The following is a 15,996-nucleotide window of genomic DNA, read 5'->3' on the forward strand; positions in this document are numbered from 1 at the left end:
AAACGCTCGTGATCACGGTGTCAGTTGAATGTAAGGATTACTATTCGTCGACTTTGGAATCTGCAGCATATAAAAGTTTTTCAAACTTCATTCCAGATAAGTGAATGGCTCTGGATACCTTCAACACATTACGCCAGGAAACTGGCTCTTTGTTTGTGGTTCGCCATTTCTTTTAGTGGGTGGGATTTCCACTAGCTCCTACAAAAGCAGCAGCACACTGAGGGGAACAATAGTGCTTGATTTACAATCAAGCAGCTGCGTCCGTCGCCAGCTGTTCCCCACACACGGCTACGGCCCCCCAGCCTAGCCGTTCACCACGGGGGTCCGCAACGAGCCGCCAGAGAGAAAAAGAGCGGAAGCCAACCAAAATACATCACTCCACCAGCTAAATTGGGCCAATTAGCTTGTGCACCAAGAGCGCTGTGTGCAATAGCATTTTCCAGGAGAATAAGGGCCGGCAAATCTACAATATGGACTCTCTCTCTCTCTCTCTTTCTTTCTCTTGCATTTTCTTTTTTCCCCATCCCAACTCTCACACTCATGCTCTCTCTCTCTCTGGCAATTTGTGAAATGTGCTGAATACTCCAAGCATGCAAGATGAGCAGATTGATTAGACTAATCAAGTCATCAATGTACCAATTAAGCCATCTTATTGTTCATCGACTGAGCAGCCAAGTTGGAGAAAAAGCATTGCATTAATAAACTTTCTCAAAAGTTTTGATTCTTTTTGTCTTGCATGCATATTTATTTTATAATACACTATTCCACATTTTCCCCGTGTCACCCTCACCATTTTATCAACACTGCACAGACACCCAGCTCAGTCCACGCTGAAACAGCAGGCTGTGCCCTTCTCCACTGAGTCATCCTCTTTCCTCCTGCACTCGTTTGCTCCCCCTCCTTTCCCCTTCCACCCATCTTGTGCCTATCTCGCCTTCAGACTAAAATATCTGCGATGAAGACATCTGTTGGACAGCTTGTCAGGAGGGCTGGAAATGGAAATTGAGAAACTGAAGGGATCTAAATGATCTGTCTGTGCCAGAATTACAGCCCACTTCATTACAGGGAAGAATGGACAGATATGGCAATAGATAAAGAAAAAAAGACAATAGCATCCACCATGTTTTTCTGCTCCAAGCAACAGAACTACTCATTTGTTCAAGGATATGAGGCATCGAAGAGCCACAGGAAGATAAACAAATGTAGTCTCTCAACAGCATACCAGAATAAAAGCAATCATTCAAATAAATCTCATGCAATTCTCATAATATAAATATTAGAGCCGAGCATCCCCGGCTTAACAGAGATTGAATTTGATTCACCAGTTGGAGCGAATCAATCTGACTTGAGTTTGTCAAACAAAATTTAGACTAAATTTTATATCCATTAGACACATGCAATAATTTAACACCATCCCTTTTTTTCCTATTATTTGTACAATTATTATTTTTTCAGAAAGTTGAAATAAACAATATTTTGTTATATAATTACAACATTAAGTCTTTTTCTTTCTTTCTTTCTTTTTTTTTTTTTTTTTAAGAATTATGACTGAATCAATTTAGGCGGATTCAGGCTGAAGTCAGACTGATCCATTCTATTTATTTCTTTTTGCAGCCTGATGCAGCCAGAATTCATCATCGATGCATCAATGTCACGAATTTTGTTGCTGATAAATTTGAATATTTATATATTCCCAATGACTGACATTCTTTGAGAGGCAACATTGAGCATATACATGTTACTGGATTGTTCATTTGTGCTCGAGGTATGTGTGCTTTCAAGGAAATTATTAACAGCAATGTGTCACACTGCCTCTCCCCCTCATCCCCTCACACATACACATACACACACTCACACAAACACACACACACACATCCGCCTCCCACCTGGGAGTTGTGAGTTAGCGTTGCAGCGAGGAGCAGAGCAACAATGGTGAGGAAAAGACCAAACTAATCACAAATTAGGGCTGCCATTTCCCTGCTGCCACTCACCATTTCAGAAAGTAACTGCCTACTGTCTGTACCTCCCAAGACTAACAGACAAGCACACACACCCACACACACACTGAGAGAGTCCTGATTGAGCATGAGAGTGGCTCAGGTCACTCTTCTGTCCATTTAGTGGAGAGGCTTCATTTACCATGGAATCAACTGCGTAAACCGCATACGGAGCAGAGCTCAACAAAACAGCAAACAGCAAATAAAGTGGCACCACGCTGGAGAATAAACCAGTTCAACCTTGATTTCAGCACAAACAAAACAACAACAAGGAATATTGTTTTTCTATTCCCAGAATCATCTGCGAGAAAGTTGGGGCTGCTAACTGCTCGGCAGCACAGTGCTTTATTTCACCACGCTGGATCTACACAGTGATCCCCTGCCACCTCTGCCAAGCGCATTACCGAAATTGCTCGCCAAATTAATTTATGGCTTACTCTGAATTTAGCTCCCATCAGTTGAAACACAAAAGCCTATTGGCGTTGTCTCCAGACGGGAAAAGCCTATGTTTAAGATGCTGCGGCACAGTGCTTTTATTAAGCCCTGAGCAGAGCCTATGAATTATTAAGAGCTTGGGTGTATCTATAGACCATCAAACCATTAGCCTGGGAGCGAAAGGCATCCAGGAGTACACTCAAAAATACCTCATCCCACCATACTCACAAAGTCCCGGCAGCACTTCCTCATGATTGAAGAAGTTGGAATGCATGGAGTTTTAAAAACCACCCCCTCTAAATTTTTCAACAGCTGCAGCTACAGTTAAAGCACCATTAACGCGCAAAATCAAACTTGTAAGGTTCTCCATAATAGATGAAATAACAAGGTATTTATCGGCTGAAATATTACGAGCGCTTGTCTGTGGATAGAGAACTTTGGGATGCTGTGGGCATTCACGGAGTACAAAATGCACAACTGAAGCTAAAATTGGACACCTGTGGCTCCACTGAGGGGACAACACACTCCACCCCTAGTGCGCTGCATGTCTTATCTGAGGCGAGCGCGCGCGGCACAGCAAGCCAGGTCTTATTCGTGCAGACCAATGTGTCTTCCAACAATACTGCACAGCATCTAGTGAACAGCAGAAATACCTTTGACAAGAACCATCTGTAAGAGTGAGTGCATTATGTAACATGAAGAAATGGCACTGGTTGCCTGGCACATGCTCCGATGAAACCCACTGGAAAGAGGGATGCTCTGTAAACACGGGTAACACAAAATAACCAGAGCCACACTAAATGGATTCCGTCTTCACAAAGGTATGAGAATTACCAAGGGGTTGCACTGACATAAATTCACAAAGCCCTCCACCAGTCCACTCCAGGTGACTATTTCGAAGACCACAAACTTGATTATTATAGCCATTATAGCAGAGTTTCTCAATCAGTGGGCTGTGGACCACAAGTCACACAAACTGATCTAATCGTCTGTGGCGGAGCCAGGTCTGCCCACTGCATAGCGTCTGTCTTCTTCTTTTATGCTTAAAAAAAAAAAAAAAAAAAAAAAACATTCTTAAAGGTGCACTATGCAAATCTGAATACTGATTTTGATAAGGAGCATTTAGACTTAAAGGACAAAAATGCAGAATGAGCACATGTGTCAGGCTGACAGAAATAGCCTTCAAATTTTGTACTTGAGCTATTTTTTTGGTCAGATGAGTCTGATTTTGTGTTCATGATGCATTATTTTGTCAGTTCCCTCTAAGGCCAAGTCCACACTAATGCGGAGAAATCATAAAATACCGGTTTCGAGTCAAATTGTTTTGTCTAAACTAGCATTTTCCCGAGTGGTTGAAAAGTTGGCCATGCACACCAAAATGTCAAATCTCTTACATTTTTTTAAACAGGCATGTGCAGACTGACACATGCACCGCCAAATTGATTGTTGTGGTTTCGCTAGATAGACTTGGGAGAGCATTTTACTTTTTTAGGATTATTTTTCACCAAATTTCCACTTTATATGATAGTGACAGCGGAGAGCGACAGGAAAGGCAGGGGAGAGAGAGGGGATGATATGCAGCAAAGAGCACAATGAAATAGAGATGCATTTTTACATTTCCTCCAGATTAGTGTGGACATGGTCTAAAGGGTCGTCACTTCAATGTGACGACATTGAAATCATTACATGCTTTTAAATTGGTTCCTATGAGAGAATTCAAGTGTAGAAATCTAATTCTGACACAATTAACAAAGGGTGACAATAGGAGCCAAAAGATTTTTGTTTTGTTTTTGTTTTTGTTTTTCAGGTGGGCCTTGCCTCATTCTAATTATAAATGGGTGAGCCTTGAGGTTGAAAAGGATGAGAATCCCCAAATTATAGCTCACACAACAGCCAATAAGAGGAGGAGAGATGGAGGTTAGGGAGCTCGGTGTTGATGGGGAATGATCTAGAAGGGGGAGGGCAGATAGATGCTTTTGTCAAAATGTAGGAGACTCAGCTCTTTCTGCTGTCACCCCCACCGTCTTCCATCCTCCTCTCCCTCATCCCACTCCTCCACCTTCCCAATCACCTCCTTCCCCAGGGGGAGCATCCAAAGCTGGCTCCTTCTCCTAATTACCCATGGGTCCCAGAACCACTCCAGCTGGTTGGAGAAGTGGGACCATTCCAGTGCACGAGGTGCAGCAGTTTGGACGAGAAAAACGAAGCCTGATTAAAAAGTTTTAAACGGCTTTGGAAGACGAGAGTAAGGTGATTTGTAAGTTTTGGAGGCAGCATGAGAGTCAGACCATGCTCAGAGTGCCATCTGTTGGGTTTAGAAAGGAGTTGTGGCATGATTCATTGTGGTTGTTTTTCTGTCTTTGTTTTTTTTTTTTTTTTTTTTTTTTTTACCTTGGCCTTGATTTACCCAGCACATCAGTTGTACACTCAGCGCCGGGTCTTCTAAGAACATACTTCTATCTGACAACAATTCTCAGTGGACCACAGCAGAAAGCATTTGAAAGACAGATTTATTGATCGTTTTGACTGGACTGTTTGGTGTACGGATTAAACGATTGGCAGTTTGACAGCTGACAGACTGACATTGATTGATCGATCGGTGCTTAACTGGGAGGAACCTACGACAAACAGGCAGTTTAAATGGCTTGCAAATGCATTGATGGATGATTAGCCTTGCTGGGGTTTTGTGCTGCACTGACACTCACCATCTCGTCCGCGGCGGTCCAGCGTGGCCTTGGCGGGGCCGGGGGAAAAATACAGAAACCCATCCATGAAGACGGGCGCATCAGACAGGCAGGAGCTCTCTGACCACTGATCCAGTTTGGGAAAATCTGCATAGGACAAACACAAAAGAAGAGCCAATGTGGAAGAATGTATGAATAATACAATACATTCAGCCAAGCTATTTATTTTACAGCCCTAAAACATCAATAAAAACCACTTTACAAAAAAAGCTATTCATTTTAATAGTATTATTATGATAGATAAGGTCAAGTGTGGCAACAATGAACAAGGCACAAAAGTGATGGAAGAGATAATCTCAGTGAAAATAGAAAGATTAAATACTGAAATTTTAGAATGTGCACTGTATTTTCATCCAGCTATTGTTGGCATGGCTCCCGCTAACGCCATGACTTGGATAATAAATGCATATTGCTGAGGAAGAAAAAGGAAAAGAAGATACAAGTGGGCTATGCAAGTGGGTCTTGAGATATAAATTTATATAAGAAATGTATTCAGCACTTGACATTGTTCCCATGTCTCTATTGCCTCATCTAAATGTTCGGCTGAATGAATGCCTGCATTTGTACAGCTGAAAGCTAAAATTTCAACTCACGATTTCTAAACCAAATGCCAAAATAAACACCACTAAATTCAGCAGTATGTACTGGTAGGAGGGATTACATGTACAAGATTACAGAATATGACAGAACATGACTGGACTGACATTACAGTCAGAATGCTGTTCAGGGAAGATGTTCAACCAATATGAGCGAGTTAAAAGATGAATAAAACAGCATCTTTGGCATGTCTGTGTGCTAATTTCTTTATGCTGCCATTCACGTCACAGGATTTTGGAACCGACTCGCCGTGAACCTAATCCCAGATGCCGATTCCAATATCCAACTCCTTTCTCTCCGTCCTTCTGTCTTATTCATGTGTGATCCCTGAGGAGGAAGACTGTCCTTCAACCACAGAACTTGGATTCAAGCTCCAGTGTTGGCAAGCGTCCACCTTTCTAAATGTACTAAAGTGTCCTAAATCAGCAGATCAGGGATAAAAAAAAATTTCATGTTCCAGACCCCAAGTTGGGTTTCATTAAGCCGTGGACGACCATTTGAAGTCATTTTGCCCGAGGAAGCCTAATATGAAAAGATATTTTGGTTTGTGTGAAGTATTACATTATTCCGATGTCATTCTTGAACATTAAACAATAGATTCAAAGTAAAACATAATATTAAAATAATCGCTCACACTTTTTGGTATCTAATAATTTCCAGCCAATTAAACTATAATAAAATCAAACCTCTGGAATCTCCTCAAAGGCCCCTAGGAGTCCTCGGATCCCACTCTGAAGTGGTGGAAAACTCTGGATTTGGTAAAAAAAATAAAAAATAAAAAATGATCCAACAGTCTCCTCTCTTCATCTCTGTTCATATCTGTCTCGTCGTCCTCTCAGCTAATTTTTCCTCTCTTTTTCCCCTCTACATTCTCTCTACTCATCCTCTCTTGCTACTTTTGAGAGATCCCCACATTCAACCTTATCATTCTCAAATTCAATTAGCTTCAATTCTGGGGTTCAATTTTCTGCCAGAGCCTGGGCAATATCTTGGAGATTTTATCTTCAGTACCTCCAGCTCTCTCATCAAGCAAGGTAAAATAACTTTAATTGAAACTACTTTTAATTGAAGTGACACCCTCCGCCTCGCTGGCAGAACCCACCATCACCTCATCTAAGGAGCATATATCATTCCAAATTAAAAAAAAAAAAAAAAAGACTAGACAGCTTATTCTTGACTTGCTTGTATTCTGTTTATGGACCCAATGTGTCAAATTCATTAATTATGTTCCCATTACTGTAATAATCTCTTAATTTCACATAATGCAAGAAAACAACATGGATGTCATCAATCACATATTAACACATGAAGAGTTTAGATCCAAAATGAGATATTCATCCATTATCTGATAATGAAGCTCACTATTAGAAACTGATATCACATAAAAGTAAGTACAGGTTACCAAAAAAGGTTAGGAGCATTTTGTAAGGATGAAATCATTTGTGATTTTAAAACACTGCAAAAACCAATTCTAAGCAGCAAATGATTGGGAAAAACAGTATCTATTGTTTTGATTTAAGTGGGCCAGGGTAATACAAATGACAACAGATTTACATTATCACTGAAAGGTGTAAGGGACAGCAAAAAAAAGCACCAAAACAAATGCGCTGTCATCCATAATCCAGCAGTAGTGTAGTCAGTAGCACGGAGCAACTGCATCACCTACAGCATCTGCCTGGCAGGGTTTAGGCATTTTTATGCACCGCCGCCAACACACACAGCAAAGTGAAATACACTGTTGATTTGAAACGGAATCAGGATGCAGAGCCAACCAGGATCACACAAAGTCCGAGTGGATTTAGTTAGCAACATCTGTAATCTAGCCTTGAAAGTAACTTGGACAACGCCGCTGCCAATAGCAGCATCATAAATACATGGAGAGTGACACAGGATTTAATCAGCAGACTCCAGGGAGGTGAATGTGCCCCTAGCAGCCTCAGTCCAACACACACATACACACACACACACACACACACACTGTTTTCCAACCACTCAGGTTGAGAGAATGTAAATAAGCCGGTGGGTAGATGGTGTATCAGTTGAAACAAGGCTCTCTGTGTGAGCCTCCTAAACAGTCCCTTTGGGCCCCTAAAGCTGGACTCTGTTAAGATGGGACTGTGATGTCTGTGGGGGCGGCAGTTGAGAAGTCTGGCCTGCGCTGATTGGCTCAGTCCCCAGTGAAGGGAGGTAACATGACAGAGTGCTCAATTAGCCATCTGGTCGCCCACGGCAACGGTCACAAAGTGGTCCCTGACAGGCAGTGGACAGTGGGACAATCAGAGGCACTCGTTCTTACACGCACACACACACACACAGTAAGACTACATGGACACACAATCATACAGCACATACACATACATCTCCAAATGCTGGCAAATGCACAGGCACATATTGATGGTCGATTTTCAGGAGAGCAAAAAGTACCGGGAACATTTCCAAGAGCGAAAACACGCTAACATTCACTTTTACTGATATGAAACCAGGTAAATGTTGATTGACCTATTGAACATGAGAAACAAACCGACACACACACACACACACACACACTCAAAACACGCACATGCACACTCCTTTCAACACCACAACACTTCTGTCCGGAATTAAAACCGTCCACACGCTGACACTCTCCACGAGGGAAAGCCTTTAATTTTCCCCGGCTCTCAGCCACTGCGGGTGACCTCTTGACTCCCTAAAAGGACAGTGTGCAGTTTGTGTGTCGGTGTAAAACATAAACAACTTCAACAAGCCACAAGCCAAGAGCCACCCAAACAAACTGCCAGAGCCTCAGAATGTCGCTGAGAACCGGGATGGGGATAGAGAGCCAAGATGAAACAGGACCTCTGATTTGTGTTTATGTGCTGGTATGTGTGTGTGTGTGTGTACTTGCATTTGCGTTGCATCTTTTTATTATCCACACAGAAAGCTCGCTGAATGAATTTTTAATGCGCCGGGAGATTCTGAGATTCAAGGCGTCAGGGATGGTAGGGCTGTAACAATAAACCTCCTCTTCCTCCAAATCCACGGTGTGTCATTTTAAAAAGAAGGGAAAAGCTGTCAACAGTAAGAAGCATTGCTGTTTAGCTTGGTGTTACAGTGCACTGGCCTCCCGGTTACAGCGAAGAGCCCCCCTAAAGCAAGATTTACATGTTTACATTCCACTGCATTTACATTTTAGCCACGCTGATGCTCTAATCCGAAGATTTACAGTAAATTAGCTGGCCAGGGATTAGCGTCATGCTACAAGTCACATTCCCCATTGAAAACAGAAAAAAGCAAATATGACTTTTTGATTATGTAACACCTTTGTTAACAAGGTGCCTTGTCACTTATGGTACTGTTGGGCATGTCAGTATAAATGGGTGAAAACAAACAATTCTAAGTAATTTGTTCATCTTTCTACTTTGTTTTTCTATATTCCTTTTTAATAATGTTTATATTGCTTTTTGCTATTTATTATCTGTTTATACTGTTTATAATGTAAATTATGCTTCATATCTTGCTATCCACTTGGCTGCTGTAATGCGTGAAATTTCCCCACCGTGGTATTAATAAAGGAATATCTTATCTTATCTTATCTTAAAATAAAAAAAAAAAACACAACCACTCTGGGTTCTGAGGATCAGAGGTGCAAACTAGTACTAATACTAGTACTAGTATTTTGTCATCACCAGACGTTTATGTAGCTGTTGATTTTTAAGGCAATGAACGGGAACTGAATTCAAGTGTGTGTGTGGCGCTTGTGGTGGGTTAGGTGGGGCTCAGCCGCAGGCGTCTGCAGCACATAAGCATCAATGAACAGCCTGCTCTGGTGCTCGCACTGAGACCGGGATTGAAAGTGATTTGAGACCTCTTGTTATGGTGGCCTGTTTTCTTGAATGTTAACAATGCCCATGTGCCAAACTGATCCCTGCCCCTCTTGCTCTCGGTGCCATGCCCTAATAGGACACTTACATGCTTCATTTTTACCCTAGGGCAAAAAAAAGAGGTGAGGTTTTTCCCTACCATGGAGGCACTCTAATAGCACATGAGACTGTCACTTTTTTCATTTCAACAGGCATCCTAATGCCACACTTTCCTGCTTCACAGATACCAAACTGTCCTTCTTACCCACCACCACTGGACTGATACACCCCCATGTTATTCTGTTTATTGTGATATTGTCTTTGTGATACTGTAACTACTACAACAACATAATTTCTCAATACTCTCTCTCGTGCTCTCTCTCTGTCTCTCTCTCTCTCCCTATCTCTCTCTCTCTCACTATTTATTCATCGATTTAACTTTTGCCCTGAGGTAACACAAAACTTGAGGCAAAAACTCAACTTGTTGTAATACCACAGGGGCACCCAGTGGGCACTTGATGTGACCCTAGGGCAAAAATGAAGCATGTTATTTGTACTGTAGGGAGATCCTCGTAGAGCATGAAACCATACATTTTCCCATCCCAAGGGGCATCCTAGTGGGATATTATATGGATACATATGATTTTTTTTTTTTTATTTTTTTTTTTTTGCCTGAGGTTACAAGGAACTTGGGGCAAGTTCAGTTTGTGTTTTCTACCATAGGGACACCCTAATGGCTTGGCTCATGTGTCATGTTGGTCTAAGCGTCAGCCAGGCTGGAACCCTAGATTGACACGTGCTTTGTTTTGTGAGTGTTTTCTGCATAAGTGTGTGTGTGTGTGTGTGTGTGTGTGTGTGTGTGTGTGTTGTCTTTACATGGCACGTCTGTAGTTCATGTAAGGGGACTAGGTGGTGACCTTTCAAAACTATCTCAATAATTGTGGTCATTTAGCAGACACTGATGTCACACTGTCTAATCGGTTTTGATTTGGAGACAAATGATATCTGCGCAGGGCAGAAAAATGCCTTCACAGAAAATCTGTGAATGAGAGTCTGTGCTGAGAGAGACGCGCTTTCTTTAATGTGTTGTTGTTGTGCGTTGCTTTAATGCAGAGAGCCTAGGCACACCACTGCATCCCACAGAGCTGTGATACAGAAAACTCACAGCAGTGCTGGAAATGACTGGTAAGATTCAGGAAATGGGCATGTTCTTATACACAGAATGTACTACAATGATTTATAATTACATTCTGAGTCATTTAGGCTATAGTCTTTCTCCACAGTGACTTACAGTGTAGGATAAATGTTCATGATCTTGTTCCTGGAAACTTTAGCAAGACATGTACATGTTTGTGTACACAAAGACTTACTTAGACTGAATTAAGGAAGTCTAAAGTCAGAATGGTCCACTTAAAAGGTGGTTTATTTAATAACTAAGCCGACCTGCTCCAGTGGAAACAACACAACACAACAACACAAATTAAACTACAGTATCTGAAGTGGTATATGATTTCATATGAATTCCCTCGAAACTATTCCTTTCCGTTTCCTTGGCAGTGTGTCCTTGTTTTGTCCGTAATGTATGGTGGTGTTTACGGAACGGCACAAAGAAATTATCATGGGGAAAATGTGCCTAATAAATTAGTACACTAATGTATAGCCTGACAATTTCTTTGTAGATTCAGCAGGCACTTGTGGTTTGAAATAATCTGATCACAAACTAATGTGATCTCCATTCATTCATTAAGAGACAACTGGGTAAGCTCACTTTCAGTTTGCTGCTTCCATCCTTTGAAATCCTGTGAAATGTACTGAAAATGTTTCACCACTTGAAGCAGTTCCAAAATGTGTTTTCCCTGGCGGTGTGTCATCAGAAGAAAATAACAAAACCTTTTTATGGATTGTTTTTCTATCACTAGCTTCTCAAATGGTAAAATATTTTGGAGTCCAGTGTTGAAAAAACTAAAAAAAAAAAAAAAAAAAAAAAAAAACTTGAACAAAACACTTACACAAAATGCATTTTCTAGTGGTCAGTTTATACATTGTCTGGATAAAAAAAAAACAAAAAAAAAAAAAACAAGGGGAATACTCAGACTTACACAGACAAAAACACCAGAAATGTATTATACCTAAAAACACACTAGAAACAACCACAGTGGACGCCTGTGACAATAAGGGATCGGGGCCATCATCAAAGCTGCCCTCAGGGGTGCCCAAAATGCTAGGAGACACTGCCTTGGAGAGTTGCCATTGGCTGCTTTAATTGACTCTGGGATGGGGATATGCAAATGACCATGCTCCTTCAGTATCCCAAGGTGCTTTTGGGCAAGCAAGTGTAGGCATTAGAATGAGATCCTTCGAGGCTGATTGTGAACATGAATGCAGACACAAATAGACACACAGACACGGCTAATGAAGTGGCAGGGCTCTGTCATTAGGGCACAGTGGTTTCCCCAATGTTGGTGCACTGGGGCTACAAATGGCAGGATGGGACAGTGGAGGGGTTTGGGGAGAGGCTGCTTGACAGCTTTGTTTCAATTCACTGCACCCGGGAGAAAAGGTTGGTTCTCTTATTTTTATTTTTTATTTTTTTACAAACTTGGAGTGTGTTTCACACCATGAAGAGACACCTGGTAGAGAAGTGGCGATTTTTCATGCAGAGCAGAGCTTCTCCAATTTAGACTTGAGTTGTTGAAAGTGAGAATTGTTCAGGGTGTCTGAGGGTTGTTCGTTGTTCAGCTACATCCCGCCCTGCCACCACAGTGATAGTTAGATAGTGATGGAGACTGAAGGCATCCACTGAGATTGTTTTCGTATCATTCAGCTCATTCCCTCCAACATATGCACTTTTGGGCTTAAAGGGCTATGTTGTCGGTGAATATGGATCTGAACTGCACCCTTGCTGAGGATGTGCGCCTTAATTTATATGATAAACAAGAAAATACTGACTGCATAGACACCACAGGTGTACGCAAAGTAGCAGGCACAAAAGTACACAAATCAAATAAATATGCCCCAATGTTACTGTGTGTACTCTGTGTGCAAAGGATTATCGTCCTGTTGGAACATAAATCGTCACCCCAAACTGAGGTCTTTGGCACTCCAAAGCAGGTTCTGCTCAAATTTTCCAGTATTTGGCTCCGTTTAATGTCCCCTCTATCATTATAAGCTTCCCCGGACTAGTTGCTGAAAAGCCAACCCACAGCCTGATGCTGCCACCAGGACAGCGTGTCCGGTTCCTGCCAGATTTAACTCTGTGCATTACAGATGAAGGCTCCATTTTTGTTTCATCACACCACAGAATCTCTTGCTTCATGTTGTCAGTCTCTCACAAACCTTCTTTGCACACTCTGGGTATGCTGTCAAATGGAGTGACTGCATTCGGGCCACTATGCCATACAGCCAACATTTATTAAGAGTTGCACTGACTTTCGTCGTTGCAAAATCTCCCACTGCAGCCGAGGAACTCTGCAGCCCTGACAGAGTGGCTCTTTGGGTTGCGGTCACCTTCCCTGACCAAGGTCCTTGTCCTGATACTTAGGTATGATTACTGCCTATTGCAAGAGTCTAGGTGGTTTCATATGTGTTTATTTATAATGATCTAATCTAGAAGTTTTCAAGCTTTTTCACACTCTGGACCTTCAAGTTGATTTTTACTAAACCACAGACCCACGTTTGAAGTGATTTTGCTTGCCTGCTTGCTTTCACAAACATCAAATCATAAACACAAGAGATCTGACAATGATCACACATCACTGATATGACATTTAATTTCTAAAATAATGTACAAAGGTAGTACATCACAAATCTTCAACTCAAGGGGAACAAAACACACACATTTCACATGTTTATTTGTCTCACATCACACTAGAAAAACACTTCTGCTTTTCAGCACACACAGCCTTCATCAGACACTCTGAGAGACTAGACTGTTTGGCACAGTGGTGAGAAAAACATTTCCGTGTTTCAGCGCAACACCTTCATCAGACAATCTGATGAAGGATGAATTGAAAACATGGGATGTGCTACCTTTTCGCATTTTTTGAACATACCCATTGGATTTTGGATTGAGTGAGCACTCCACTGCAAATCATATTGTTGAGGTGCAATCTTCCCTTCCAACACAGTATTGAAATTATAAATATAACTAAATTGAATATTATTAAATTATATATATAGTTTTCTTGATATTTATTTATTTATTTAGTATTGTATTTTGACTTGTTTCCCCTGCTAATCTGAAAACCCTATTGACTTACTAATTTCTGCTTTTCTGGTCATTTTAAATTTTTTTCTTTGGCTAATTTGCTAATCTGCTTTTTTCACCAAGGGTTTTCAAGGGTTAACTTAACTTAGACATCATACGAGAACACTGACAAATCATGGTAAGAACCAGAAAAATGAAAATGTTAAAATGATCCCTCATACATTTTCTGCACTGTAACAATTAAATTACAGAGAAATTAAAACTTTTCGCCCTGGAAACCTCTCAAAGACCCCTGGGGTTGCTCGGAGTCTGGAAACCACTGAGCTAATCCATATTTTCATCTGTGCATATATGATCAATCAAACGATGAAGCCTAGATGCACTGCCATGCACATATCTTTCTGTAAAAAACTACTGCTTGCACCAATTTCCTTCAACAATAACATTCCCCTTTCTGTGCTTCCGAAAATTAAGGCATTGGGACTCACCAACCACCAGGACCCTAGGTGGAGTGAACACCATGACAGGGAGAACCAGCAGGGCCTCCTCAAGCGTGTCAAGCACCTCACAGCCACTCTAACTGACCTCCCAGCCATTTACAGCCGCTACATTACACCGGTGCTGGAGTATGTAGTCCCTGCTTGGCACTCTGGGCTCATCCATCCAGCAGCGGTGCACGCAATAGAGGGTCTGTCACATACTTTGTGCGTTTCACAATGGCTACCAGCAAGCTTGTATCAGCCTGGGAATCCACTCGTTGGCCATGAGACAGGAGCACGTTTGCTTGAAATTCGCCAGGTCTTTGCAGATATCGCAGGTCTTTGAGTGGGTGCACCCGGCTCAACTGCAAATATATGGATGCATCACCCATAAGCTCAACATACCACTGACAAGAACAAGACACTACCAGTCCCATCACATATCAAACCTATCTCATCAATTCTCACACTCCATTGCTTACCATTGACTCTGCCATCCAACCAGCTGTGAAATCATGTTCTGTCTGTCAGAATGTGCTTTCATTTATATGTATATAGGTGTTTTTGCATGTGTGTACGTATGCATATATTTTTTCATTCTTAATCTTAGTGAATGCAATGTTTTTGACACTTACATATTCCTTTGTATATTAGTGTGTAATTTCAGTCTTTACTTGCTAAGCACTGATCAACGGCTTCTATACGGCGCCTTTGTGAGCTGTGAACAGATAAGAAATTATTTTATGCCCTTTCCAAGATATCTGCCTCCTCACAAGTCTGTCTCTGTAACCCAGCACTGAATTCACCCACTGTCATCTGTGGGAGTTTATATAGACAGATAAGTTCTGAAATATGTCCAATCAATTTAAACTGTTTTTATTGTGAGCGAGAGTGGCGCCTCTGCACTAGAACTTTGCTTTTTGGCTGCACCTACTGACATACTGTAGACAGAGCAGTGTGTCGACTCAGACCATTCTGTCTACAGTATGTCAATCAATGAACTGTCCGCTGACTCGAGCCAGGCTGAGCAGACATCTCTGCGGCATTGCAAATAATTTGGATTCACCTTCGCTCAATTTCAAACACCATTGCAAAGAGGATGACTACTTGTTGAAACGTTTCAGCGTGTCATGTTTAATTAATTCGTTCAAAAAAGTAATTACAGGGTTACTGTGTTTAGATCGGTGACAAAAACTCTAATGTCATCTTAGATTTAACCAGAGACTGCAAAATGTGAAAAAAAGGCAATGGGGCTATACAAAAACACACCAACCTCCACCTTTCAAACACTTTTAATGAGCATAGAGATTGCCTATATGCCAGGAATTCTAACAATAACACAAAAACACACATACACACACTTTTTTTCAGCTTCATTACCAAAAACTTTGATGAGGATACAACTTGAGGGATAAGGGGTTGTGTGTGTGTGCACTCACATGTGTGTGTGTGTCTTCCAGCACACCTCCAAGTAACGGCCATCACCATGGCGACCAGGTGACCCATGCCAGCAATTAGGAGTCCCTAACAGGCTCGGTGCTGGCGAGTGTGCACAGATGCAGTGCATACATTATGCAAAACACAATCCCTGAGAAAGTCTCCCCTGGACCGAGCCAACGGCCTCTCTCGTTCCTTTAATTTAATACATTCTTATCATCACCCCTGCGTGGAGCCATACAAACACAACACGTGCGT

General features: G+C 41.6%; 1 protein-coding gene across 4 annotated transcripts in view; it reads right to left on the reverse strand.

Annotated features, from left to right (window-relative positions):
- The window catches only part of arap2 (ArfGAP with RhoGAP domain, ankyrin repeat and PH domain 2), a 161,286-nt gene that overhangs the window by 70,562 nt on the left and 74,728 nt on the right, over positions 1 to 15,996 (reverse strand). For all 4 annotated transcript variants that reach the window (XM_030076542.1, XM_030076539.1, XM_030076540.1 and 1 more), the window contains one exon: positions 5,138 to 5,263. In XM_030076542.1, coding sequence (XP_029932402.1) covers positions 5,138 to 5,263 — 126 coding nt within the window. The remainder of the gene's footprint in view (positions 1 to 5,137; positions 5,264 to 15,996) is intronic.

Source organism: Myripristis murdjan, chromosome 18 (genome assembly GCF_902150065.1).
Source record: "Myripristis murdjan chromosome 18, fMyrMur1.1, whole genome shotgun sequence".
Taxonomy (NCBI): domain Eukaryota; kingdom Metazoa; phylum Chordata; class Actinopteri; order Holocentriformes; family Holocentridae; genus Myripristis; species Myripristis murdjan.